The 12368-nt window shown below is 38.3% G+C and overlaps 2 protein-coding genes across 6 annotated transcripts in view; one reads left to right on the plus strand and one right to left on the minus strand.

Moving 5' to 3' along the window:
• The first annotated feature begins 1493 nt into the window (after positions 1 to 1493).
• Positions 1494 to 3596, plus strand: LOC122757424. The gene has a single exon (XM_044009386.1). It carries the CDS (start codon positions 1494 to 1496, stop codon positions 3594 to 3596), a length of 2103 nt encoding a protein of 700 aa, XP_043865321.1.
• An 8056-nt stretch (positions 3597 to 11652) lies between these two features.
• The window catches only part of LOC6585871 (b(0,+)-type amino acid transporter 1), an 88375-nt gene continuing 87659 nt past the window's right edge, over positions 11653 to 12368 (minus strand). For 4 of the 5 annotated variants that reach the window (XM_044009333.1, XM_044009331.1, XM_032732922.2 and 1 more), the window contains 3 exons: positions 12238 to 12334; positions 11839 to 12157; positions 11653 to 11763 (listed from right to left, as the gene is read on the minus strand). In XM_044009333.1, coding sequence (XP_043865268.1) covers positions 11693 to 11763; positions 11839 to 12157; positions 12238 to 12334 — 487 coding nt within the window. In that variant the 3' untranslated portion in view covers positions 11653 to 11692. Of the gene's footprint in view, positions 11764 to 11838; positions 12158 to 12237; positions 12335 to 12368 lie in introns of those variants that run through there. The other variant, XM_044009334.1, reaches the window with a different exon arrangement.

Genomic DNA, 12368 nt, shown 5'->3' on the forward strand with positions numbered 1-12368 from the left:
ATTAGTTGTTTTCAGCATGGAATAGTGTATTAGTTATATTCCACGAAACACAGAGAACGCATGTTAAGTTTCTTAAAAAATAAACAAAAATTGAATATTACTCAAAACTAAAATCCGAAAACTATACATAATATTCAAAATACATTAAATAATGTATACCTGGAAGTTCACTTTACATAATTAAGTAGAATTTTTTTGATGAAACTTACGCGTGTGAAGCAACATAAGGCAACTAATCATTCTTGCGCCAATCTCTATTCAATAATCAGCTGATCTATAGTTAAAAGCTCTTTAAAAGCTCTTTAAAACAAAGATGCATTAACATTAAAAAATCGATTTTATGCAAAGAACAAGTAAGAACGTTCATATCCCATCAGCAATTTAGTAGCTACCCTCTAGTACTGGTAACTGGTTCGTAGCTGGTGAAATCACTACTTACTAGGGTACCACCCCTACTTACTTTGCTAACCCTAAGCAATGCATTTCATCATTTCGTTTTTTGTATGAAATGTCCGCAAAAAGGGTCAATCGCCACCACATCGTTTACCCTGAACTAGTGAATTGGGTCACCATAAAAGGGCTAGTTACATGGGTACCCATGAAAGGGCTAGTTACATGAGTACCCATGCCAGGTGTTCATGCACATGCATGAACATAGAAATATGATAAGTATGGGAACATATGAATATACGAAGATCGTATACATGCCTCCGACGCACTCAACGACTAGCATGTAGTGCGCTGGGAAAAGATAAGGGTCACATGTACGGACTGTATAAATAGACAAATGGACACCAACCCTTGCAACCCAGAGTCAGATATGTAGGAGACGAACGCTGAGCCTTACAACCTCAGCGATAGGATAAGAATAGATAATAGAACCACGCGGAGCCTTACAAACTCTGCGATAAGATAAGAACATGCAATAGACCAATGCTGAGCCTTACACACTCAGCAATAGACGCACTAGATTTAAGGGTTGAAATTATGCATGAGTCTGGGTATATATACCCAGGTTCAGAAGAATAAAGATCAATACGAAACTAAACACCAACATAGTGAAGTGTATTCGTTCATGGTCCTTCGAGCCGGATCACAAGTCTACCAAATACCAAATGTTGTGACAGTTGTATATTAAATTAAAAAAAGTGGTTTCTTCTTTGGCTTACCAATCCACGCTGTGAGTAGAGGCACAGCAAGATCAACAAGGCGATCAAAACAAAAACACCTCCAACGGGTTAAGCCAAAAAGAAGATCAATCACAAATAAACAAAAACTACAACAACCGCAACAAAATGCTGTCAGGAAAGGCTATTGATATGCTACAAAAGCAATCAGACCTGTATGACAGAACTATAAAGGCCATAGCTAATAAGGATGCGTTAGAAATCGTCGATAAGTTGGCAGAAGAATTCACTGCCAACCACTCTACACTGACTAAAATCTGTACCCCAAACCATATATATTTTACTGAGAAAATATATGATGGATTAATGGAAAAAGTCAGGATCTACAAGGAGGCCCTGATGAAGGTCGAAGCTTCCGACCTCGATATAGATACCGACAAACCATCCACTAGCAAGAATTGGCATATGCAAACTGAGGTATCCAGGAAACAGCAAACTCAAAAGGAAGTACTGTTTTCACGAAGTGGTTCAACCCCAATGGACTATCTGGTAGAACTTGTGAGTAAAAGAGCTCTAGTGTTAAAGCGGCACATTGAAGAGGTGCATGCCAATCTAGAGCTCAGCAACCAGGAGGAAACTCTAGATAGCAAAGAAACACTAGAGTTCCTCTGGAATAAAGTCCAGTCTACGCTTACCGATTTGGAGGTAAAATATGATATACCTTCCCATGAAATCGACGGCATAGACGCATTGGAGCTTAAAGTCCATACATTGTCGAAGAAACTTAACAGGAAGTTAAGTGTCCTTCACAGTATGAAAGAAGACGTTCCAGAGATGCCAAAATCGGATCTTCCTCAATTTAATGGAAGTCCCAAAGAATGGCCAACGTTCTTCAACTTGTTCTCCGACATGGTTCACAAAAGGAAGGATATCAGCGACACAAGGAAGCTGAACTACCTGAAATCATGCCTCAAAGGAGATGCCCAAATGGTAGTGAGCCATTTGTTAAGTGGATCAGCTGCTAGCTACAATTCGGCATGGGAACTTATATGTAAGCGCTATGAAAATAAGCGCAAGATATTCGCAAACGCCGTTAACCAGCTAGTGGACATGGAACTGCTGGAAAACAATGATGAAAGCAGGATCCGCCAATTCTTGGATACAGCAAATGAGAATATTCACATCGTTAAAGAAGTAGCCCAAATTGGTAACGATGCTGATGTACTAATCGCTCAGATTTTGCTACGAAGATTCTCACCGGAAGTCCTACAACTTTACGAGCAACATGTAAAGAGGGCCAGAGAAATTCAGTCCTTGAAAAATGTACTCGAGTTTATTGATCAACTATACAATTCAATAGACGCAGTACAGATAAGGGCCGTCAAGACGCTTATTGAAGCAAAGAGAACGAGCTACAAAAGATGCCGTTTTTGTAACCTAGACAACCACGAAATTACCAGGTGTTCAAAATTTAAAGCAGAGCCAGTTAAAAAACGCAAGGAGTTTGTAACTAAAAGTGCTCTATGTTTTAAATGCCTAGGTGCCCATAGCCTGAAAGAGTGTCAAAAGGATTGGTCATGCAAGTATTGTACCAAATCACACAACAATCTGCTTCACGAGGATGCGAACGAAAACGAGACCTTCAGCAGCAATTGTCTCAAAGAAAGCAACGGACAAGATACGTTGTTGGCAACTGCGCTTATTCGGATTAAAAACAAGTCCGGAAAATATGAGCAGCTAAGGGCCCTTATCGATGGAGGCTCGCAAAAGACATTGATATCTGAAGAGGCCGCTCAACGACTACAACTGCGCCGAATCAAGCGGAAATTGGGAGTACAAGGAATTTCACAGAATGTTGAAGTTCTAAAAAACAGCGTTTGCTTGACAATCAAACCAAGGATAACAAGCAAATTCGTCACCAGAACGGAGGCACTTGTTATGCCAAAACTGCAAAGAGCTCTACCGAGCAAGGAAATTGAAATGGACATCAATAAGGACTGGATGGGCTGCAAGCTGGCAGACCCACATTTCAATGAACCCAGCAGAATCGATGTTGTGATTGGCGTTGATTTACTCCACTCAATAATGTTGGGAAAAGTTAAAAAAGTCAACGGTATACTGGGGCAAAAAACTGAACTTGGATGGATTGTTTCGGGGAACATAGCTAGACCAGTAAACAACAAGGTGATCAGCGCAACAACGACAATATGCCTGGATAACCTCGAACGCTTCTGGAAGCTGGAAAATAACTCAAGCTGTTCAAAAGAGAACAATAAATGGGATGGCCAAGGCCGGCTAGTAGTCTCCATACCATTTAAAAAAGACTTCGAGTCAGGAAAATTGCGCAAGCACGCTATGACACGATTACTGCATATGGAGAACAAATTCAGAAAGCATCTACAAATATTCACGGAATATAAAGACTTCACTTGGCATGGGAACCGCCACCTGAGCAAAGGACCAAAGTAAGGTTCATCTGGATGTCACATTCTCTGGGCCCCGCAGAATGTTCAAGTACGAACATGAGACCTCAAGGATTGCAAGCATGGACATTTCGTCAAGATTATCAATAATTATCATATCTCTATTTCTCATGTACACAAGTAAGAGAAGAAACCAGGGACAGGAATTGTCAGCTATTACTTTCTCTGGCCCCTGCAGAATGTTCATGCACATGCATGAACATAGAAATATGATAAGTATGGGAACATATGAATATACGAAGATCGTATACATGCCTCCGACGCACTCAACGACTAGCATGTAGTGCGCTGGGAAAAGATAAGGGTCACATGTACGGACTGTATAAATAGACAAATGGACACCAACCCTTGCAACCCAGAGTCAGATATGTAAGAGACGAACGCTGAGCCTTACAACCTCAGCGATAGGATAAGAATAGATAATAGAACCACGCGGAGCCTTACAAACTCTGCGATAAGATAAGAACATGCAATAGACCAATGCTGAGCCTTACACACTCAGCAATAGACGCACTAGATTTAAGGGTTGAAATTATGCATGAGTCTGGGTATATAAACCCAGGCTCAGAAGAATAAAGATCAATACGAAACTAAACACCAACATAGTGAAGTGTATTCGTTCACCAGGGGTGGTAAAATAATGAAAAAATTTGAAAAATTTATTTTTTTATTTTTTTATTTTAAAATAATTTTTTTTCTATACTAAATTAATTTATAAATTTTCATTTTCGGTTTTTTTTTTTTTGTTGACGCATGAATTTTTTGCTTTTTCTGCAGCTGCATGGCCTTTCTTAGCTGCTTCTCGGCCGATCCATTGCCATCAACCAGATTTATTGCATCTAGGGAACAAATGTGAAGATTAAATTTTGTAATTAAATCGGCAATGAATTAAATAATACTTACCAATTAAAATGTCTTTCTGTTGAGGATTGATCTCGAAAAACTCATCATCAAGTGAGCATTTGAGCTAACGGTAGACACAGTCGTCGGCTGATCGCACATTTGTCTCTAGAATAAGAAACCGAATGTTCTGGATTATGAAATAGACGCAAACATAGAAGCATAAGGAGACATCCAGAACATTCGATATGCAGTAGAAGTAGGTATATAAGCGTGCTGTAAGTCGAGCCAAAGTTCATTCAGTAAGTTCATTGTGTAAGATTAATGTCAGTGTGTCGGCTCGGTTAGTTAAGTTCAAATCGTCGCGGTACGTGAAGAAGTGTACTTGTTACTGAATATTGTGTTAAATAAACTTTTTGCGTTGCGCCTACATATACCGTGTTTCATTTAAGAAAAACCTTCAACAGGTTATGGGCCCAGACAGTGCTAAACGTGTAATGTAGTGTGAAATCGAGTGCAAGTACAAAAGTGAATTAGTGGCAAATTTGTAACTAAATAAAGACAATGAAAATGGAGCCATTAAATATGAGAATTGAACGATTACGCGACAAAGACAATTGGCATTTGTGGTGTTTTATGATTCGTACGCTATTGGAAGAAGACGACGATGTTCTTGCCGTTTGTGAAGGTAGTTTGACGTGTCCGACACAGGAGTCTGCAACATACGAGAGAGACTCGAAAAGGTTCTTGAAAGCTGATAAGACTGCAAGGAAAATAATTATTCATTCTATCGAGAGAAGACCGATGGAATTGATTGTAAGCTGCAAAACAGCAAGAGAAATGTGGATAAAATTGAACTCAGTGTATGATATGAAATCAGAAGAAAATTTATCGGCTATTCAGAAACAGTTTTTTGATTTCAAATGGATTGAAAGTGAGAGTGTGGACTACAATATTTCAAAGTTGGAAGTTTTGTGGAGCAAGATGAAAAATCTTGGAAGTGCTGTGCCTGAAACAATGTTAATGTCGCGAATCCTGTCATCTTTGCCTCAAAAGTTTAACTATTTTCATAGTGCGTGGGATTCGGTCGAAGACAGCAAAAGAACATTGAACAATTTGACGACTCGTTTAATGACAGAAGAAATGCGGTCAAAAGAACAAGAAGTGGTACCTGAAGAGTCAACAGCGTTAGTCGCCGGCAACGGAAAAAATAAAAGAGAACATGAAAATAAGAAGAAAATTATGAAGTGCTATAACTGCGGCGTGATGGGACATCTGAAGAAGGACTGCTACAGGTGTTATATATGCAAGAAGAAAGGCCACAAGAGCAACACCTGTCACCAAAGGAGAAATGCAGGAAGTCAAACGGAAAATAATCAAGGAGAATCGGGTGAATCATCGAGGAAAGGATTGATTGCGAGCAGGGACGGCAGAGAAGATGACGTGTGGGTGATCGACTCAGGAGCTTCTGATCACATGTCAAGGCGTCGAGATTGGTATTCTACTTATGAAGAATTTTTGGAGCCCCTGAGGATAGGCGTAGGTAACGGTAAATATATCACGGCGCACGGAAAAGGTAATATTGATATTGAAACTTATGTCAATAATAATAAAAGGGCGACGACAATGTTTAATGTTTTGTATGTTCCGGAAATAGTTTACAATTTATTTTCTATTATGTCAGCTGCAAAAAGGGGTGTTGATTGTCTTATTAAAAATAAAGGAACACAGTGTTTGTTGAGACGTGATAATAAAATAATTGCAACGGGTTCTAGGTTCGGAAACTTATTAAAATTAGATGCGAATGTTTTGATGCCAAAATTGTGTAATTTAACAAGAAAAATAGAATCGAAAGAAAGTGATTCTTTACAAGTATGGCACGAGAGGTTTTGTCATCAAAACGTTCGACATGTTCGCGATTATTTGAAAAATAAGAATATTGATTTTCTAGAAAATGATTTCTTTTGTGAAGGATGTGCTTATGGGAAGCAGCATCGGCTAACATTTCACAAAAATATTGACCGTGCAACAAAGACACGAGAGATAATTCATACTGATGTTTGCGGTCCGATAGAGGTAGAGTCTATTGGTAAAAAGTTGTATTTTGTTAGCTTTAAAGATGATTATTCAAGTTATCGGGAAGTTTATTTTATACGTCATAAGTCAGAAGTATTTGAAAAACTCCAAATTTTTATTCAGGCAATTCAGAATCAATTTCATGAAAACATAAAAGAAATTCACAGCGATGGGGGTAGAGAATATATTAATAAAGAAGTTAAATTGTTCTTTAATAAGAAGGGAATAAAACATATTGTTAATGCTCCTTATACACCTGAACAGAATGGAGTTGCGGAACGTGAGAATAGAAATATTATTGAAGCTGCACGATCAATGTTGCATTCTAATTCTGAGATACCATTATTTCTATGGGCAGAAGCAGTAAACACTGCAGTTTATGTAATTAACCGCACAGGTCCAACAAAACATGGGAATAAAACTCCATATGAGTTGTGGTTCAAGAAAGAGCCAGATATCGGAAATCTTAAAATTTTCGGGACTGAATGTTTTGTACATGTACCAAAAGAAAAAAAGGAGAAAATTAGATAAAAAGTCTATTAAAGGATTTATAGTAGGATACGTTGAAAATTGCAAAGGATATCGTGTATATGTTCCAAATATGAGAGATGTAATTATAAGTAGAGATGTATGTTTTAAGCCAGAAAACTTTACAGCTCAGTTTAAAAGGCCTGAAATTTTAGTTGACAATTCTGAAAGTGAGACTAATGAAAGTGAATACGAAAATAATAAAATTGAAGATGAATCAACTGAACATAATAATAGTGAAATGGGTCGGCGATTGCGAGATAGATCACAGATTCGTATGCCAGATTTTTATGGTTGCCCTGTTACATTTATTACACAAAGCTTGCCTTTAAATTATAATGAAGCGTTAAAGTCTGATGAAAATGTATCTGAACAAAATAATTGTAATGCACCTTACCGCGAAGCAATAGGAAATTTAATGTTTTTACAAGTTGTTTCAAGGCCAGATATAAGTTTTTCTGTTAATGTAGTTTCCCGAGAGCTAGAAAACCCGAAGCAGCATCACTGGACGTTAGTTAAGAGAATATTTCGTTATTTGAAAGGAACGATGGATTTGGGAATTTTATACAGTAAAAATAATAATATTTTTGAGACATATAGTGATGCTGATTATGCAGGTGATAAGAAAACTCGGAAATCTACATCTGGAATTTTGTGTAAATATGCGAATGCTGCAATAACGTGGCAAAGTAAAAAACAACAATGTGTAGCTTTATCAACAACAGAAGCCGAATATGTAAGTGCAGCTCTAGCAAGTAAGGAAATGATATGGCTAAAGAAATTGTTTTTTTGATTGTAACATTAATTTAAGTAACTACATCTTGTTTATAGATAATATAAGTGCGATTAAGCTAATCAAAAATCCTGAATTTCATCAACGAAGCAAACATATAGATGTTAAATATCATTTTGTACGCGATTTATTTGAGAAAGGTGAGATAGATGTAAGGTATGTAAAGAGTGAAGAGCAGATCGCTGACATTTTTACTAAAGCTTTGCCAAAGCCCAGATTTTTGTATCTAAGAGAGAAATTGGGAATGAGGAATAAGGGACAAATTTGTTATAGAGATGTTGAGTTTTAGGGAGGGTGTTGAGGATTGATCTCGAAAAACTCATCATCAAGTGAGCATTTGAGCTAACGGTAAACACAGTCGTCGGCTGATCGCACATTTGTCTCTAGAATAAGAAACCGAATGTTCTGGATTATGAAATAGACGCAAACATAGAAGCATAAGGAGACATCCAGAACATTCGATATGCAGTAGAAGTAGGTATATAAGCGTGCTGTAAGTCGAGCCAAAGTTCATTCAGTAAGTTCATTGTGTAAGATTAATGTCAGTGTGTCAGCTCGGTTAGTTAAGTTCAAATCGTCGCGGTACGTGAAGAAGTGTACTTGTTACTGAATATTGTGTTAAATAAACTTTTTGCGTTGCGCCTACATATACCGTGTTTCATTTAAGAAAAACCTTCAACACTTTCACTATACATATTTGATTATTTTATTATTATTATATTTGTTATTATTATATATTATTATTATTATATATTATTATTATTATATATTATATTATTAAAATTGTGTTGCAATTGCTTACATATGTATTAATACAAAACTTCACTAAATTTGCACTTCACTAAACTTGCAATGCTCGGGCGAACGATCATCGAGTAAGAGCAGAAAGCATAAATGAAAAGAAACGGTACTTCCATAACAATTGTTTTTGTAAATTATGAAAGGAACAGTGACAGAAAGCGAAGATTGTTTTATTCCTTCACCTATGCACTATTCGCAAAAAACCAAAAATATATGTAATGATAGTACCGTTTTTTTTTCGTTTATGCTTTCTGCCGTTTCATGCATATATGTATGCATGTAGTTTGTTGCTCGGTGGCTCGGCGTTCGCTTACCATAGGGTCAGTCAAGTAAGTACCCATGTAAGGACTAGTGGGGAAGGTAGTTCAACTACGGTCAATCGCCACCTCCAGTACTACAGGGTAAGTATTGAAAATTCAGTTTTTACCGATTTGCCACGCCTCACGCGTAGACACCTCATTTTTGGTCAGTTCTTTAAACGAGCTAACGGTACCCTAACTGCAAAATTTTCATTCTTACGCTCTAAAAATGTGAAAATTACAGGGTATTTTTCGATATGCCACGCCCCTAAAAAGGCGTTAAAATTATTGTTGGATCATCGATAGAAGAGGTTATTAGTTATTATACTCGAGACTGCTCGACTAGAAACTACCATGAACCAAACTAATAAAAACGCAAATTTAGTATGGTTAAAATTTCAATTTCGATGTATTTAAAAATAAAAGAGAAATAGAAAACACATTTAATTAAATATATAAATATTTTCAAACAATTAAAAAAATTGATATCAATTGCGCGCTGTGGATTCGAGCCCGAGACTTCTCGATTGAGCGTCACGCCGCTACTCACAACGTCACGTCACGTTTCGAAGCTGCGTTGGTAAAACTGAAATAAATTCACTGCTGCAGCGCCATCTAGCAAAACTAAACCAAACAAACTGCTGAGAGAATCGAACTGGAAACCATGGAAGGCCAGTGGTAGACCACGCGGCGGCGCCGGAGGCCCATCGCTTGATGACGGATACAGAGTGGAGTCACGGCGAGTGTGACTGCCGCAACGAGCAGATGTTGGTTTGTCGGCGTTGCGGCGAGAAAGGAAAGAGTACGAGAGAATGCTGCGAAAAGGACAACACGGGAAACGACCTAGGGCGCCCTCCGCAACGCAAGGAGTATAGGATGCGGAGGAGGAGAGAAAGGTAGAATCTTCCCACGGTGACACAGGGTGGCCGGAGGAGGTGAAGGACGGGCCGAGAGGTTCCCGCCAGAAGCAAAGATGATAGAATTAGGGATGGAGGGCGAATTTTGGAGTAGCCCAGCGACGCGGGATGTGCGAAGAGCAGGCTGTGAGGAAAACGCAGAGGAGAGGAAAACGAAGGAGGAAATAAAGTTGGCACTTTGGAAAGGCTTTGAAGGAGTATCGCATATAGCCGAGAGCAGCATCAGGAGGCGGGATAATAAGTCTCTTGAAAAATATGTTATATCAAGAATCCGGCTATGCGAAAAGTAATTGACGAGCAGGTAGATGAATCGATTCGAGTTGGGACCACGCAACGCGCACATTACCGGCAGCTCGCTACACACTCGGCACAATTCGGCTCCACCATGGATCTAGAAAGCAAGCACTGGCAGATCCCAATGTCGACAGACAACAGAGAGTGCACAACGTTCACAGCGCCAAGAGGAAGGCTGTTCCAGCGGCGGCTGATGCCGTTTGGGCTACTTTCTGCAGGCCCAGCATTCTAGAGAGCGTTGGATGGCATTGTGGTGATTGGTGCCACGATGGAGCAACATGTGGAAAATCTAATGGAGGTCTTTCGCAGGCTGAGAGAAGTCAACCTCAATATGAATCGAGAGAAATTGAGTTTCTTCAGGTAGTCGCGGCAATGTTCAAATTTGCCGCCCTGGTATAGGCGATTCGTACCGGACTTCGAATTGCTTAAGCCGCAGCGGTATCGGGATCTTTACCGTCGAGGGAAATTGGATGTGGTGGCTGACGTACTCACCCGGCAACCGGCAAGCGGTTGAGGTGAGCCACCCTTGCAAAAGAAGTCGCGGGGGAATTAATGGCAAACCAGGATTACGTCGTCGGAGGTCAGACGCATGGAATGAGTTATTAAGAGAGCGTCGTGCAGATCGGACGTTAAGGTTAGAGGTTAGTTAAGGATGAGAGCGCGTCGTGCGGAACAGACGCAATTGAGTGAAGAAATGTAGAAAATATAAAATAATAAAACGCGGTTAGTTGATAAGTGGCAGTGAACAATAAATATGCGCATTGAAGCGCCGAATATATTGTAAGTAATTGCGTTTAATTTGCGCCCACCCCCTCCCTTGTGTCTCACAGATATAAATATTCTTGTGAGAGTACCTTGGGCAGACTGAGTCTGCCCCCGCTGAAAATTAATGATTTACAGTACTTGATCAGGGCGACTAGATGAGTCGATTTAGCCCTGTCCGTCTGTCTATCCGTCCGTCCGTGAGCCTTAGTTTCTAAAAATTAATAAAACCATAAACAAACCTTCAATCTGAATTTTTATTTCATTCAATTATCCCGTCCTAAGGTCGCAAGTGTGCGTACTCACATTTAACATTTCTAGTTGGTAAAATAAAGCACAACACTCCGATTTGATTTAATGGCATACTAGGAACTATAAATACACATTAAATCGTATAAAATGCAACATTTATAATTTATAGTATCTTTCATACAATGTTATGGTAGTTTTCATATAGTTAATGTTAAGTTTTTTGTTTGGCTGGAGAGATTGCAATGATTTGAAAAAAAAAATAAAATAAAATAAAAAAAAATAAATAAAATATATATATTTTATATATATATATATATATAAAATATAATATATATATATATATATATATATATATATATATATATATATATATATATATATATATATATATATATATATATATATATATATATATAATTAATTACTTAACAATTACTAATAAGAATCTTAGAATTTCCGTTTCATTCAGAGTTTTTTGCATTTTGGTTGTTTTTATGTTTATTGCGCACATTGAATCAAATTATTCAAACATGGCCATTGATGACGTTGGAACAACTTCCAGTAGCAACTGAAAGAAAAGAGTTACCTTATCTGCAATAAAGTAGGAAGGAAGACAATTTGAAAATAGCTTTATGCTTTCGGTAACTTGAACTTACATATACTTACTCATAAAACGTGGAGTCATTCCCAGCTTGACAAAAGGGACGTAAAATATCAGTCCCGCAAAAATGAAAAGTAAAGCATATAAATATTCAATACGGGGAGTTTCGAAAATTGGCGCCGCTACAAGGTACACCGATATTACCAAAACCAGAACGGGAATGATGATTGGTACTTTGTATGGCCGAGGATGATTGGGTTTGGTGTAACGCATCACGATTAGTGCCAACATGGCGCCACCATAGAATATCCATGCGGTAAAACTGAAGAAATCAATCAGAGAATCAATTGTACCATGAAGCACCATTGCTGATGCAATTAACGACTGGAACAACAACAAAAACAACAAAAAATAAGAAAAGAAATAATATGGATTAAATTCGAAGAAATAGCTTGTGCTCTTACGTGGAATATAAGGCCAGGAGCAGGAGTCAAGCGTCGTACATGTACATATGATAATATGTCAAGCAAATGACCCTCTCGACTTGCTGCAAAGCAAAGACTGCAAATAAAATAGTTAATAAGTAAGACACCGT

The sequence above is a fragment of the Drosophila mojavensis genome, unplaced genomic scaffold (genome assembly GCF_018153725.1).
Source record: "Drosophila mojavensis isolate 15081-1352.22 unplaced genomic scaffold, ASM1815372v1 contig_72, whole genome shotgun sequence".
NCBI classification, from domain to species: domain Eukaryota; kingdom Metazoa; phylum Arthropoda; class Insecta; order Diptera; family Drosophilidae; genus Drosophila; species Drosophila mojavensis.

Coding starts and splice junctions, on each gene's coding strand:
- LOC122757424 (XM_044009386.1), top strand. CDS start 1,494: ATGGAAAAAGTCAGGATCTACAAGGAGGCCCTGATGAAGGTCGAAGCT.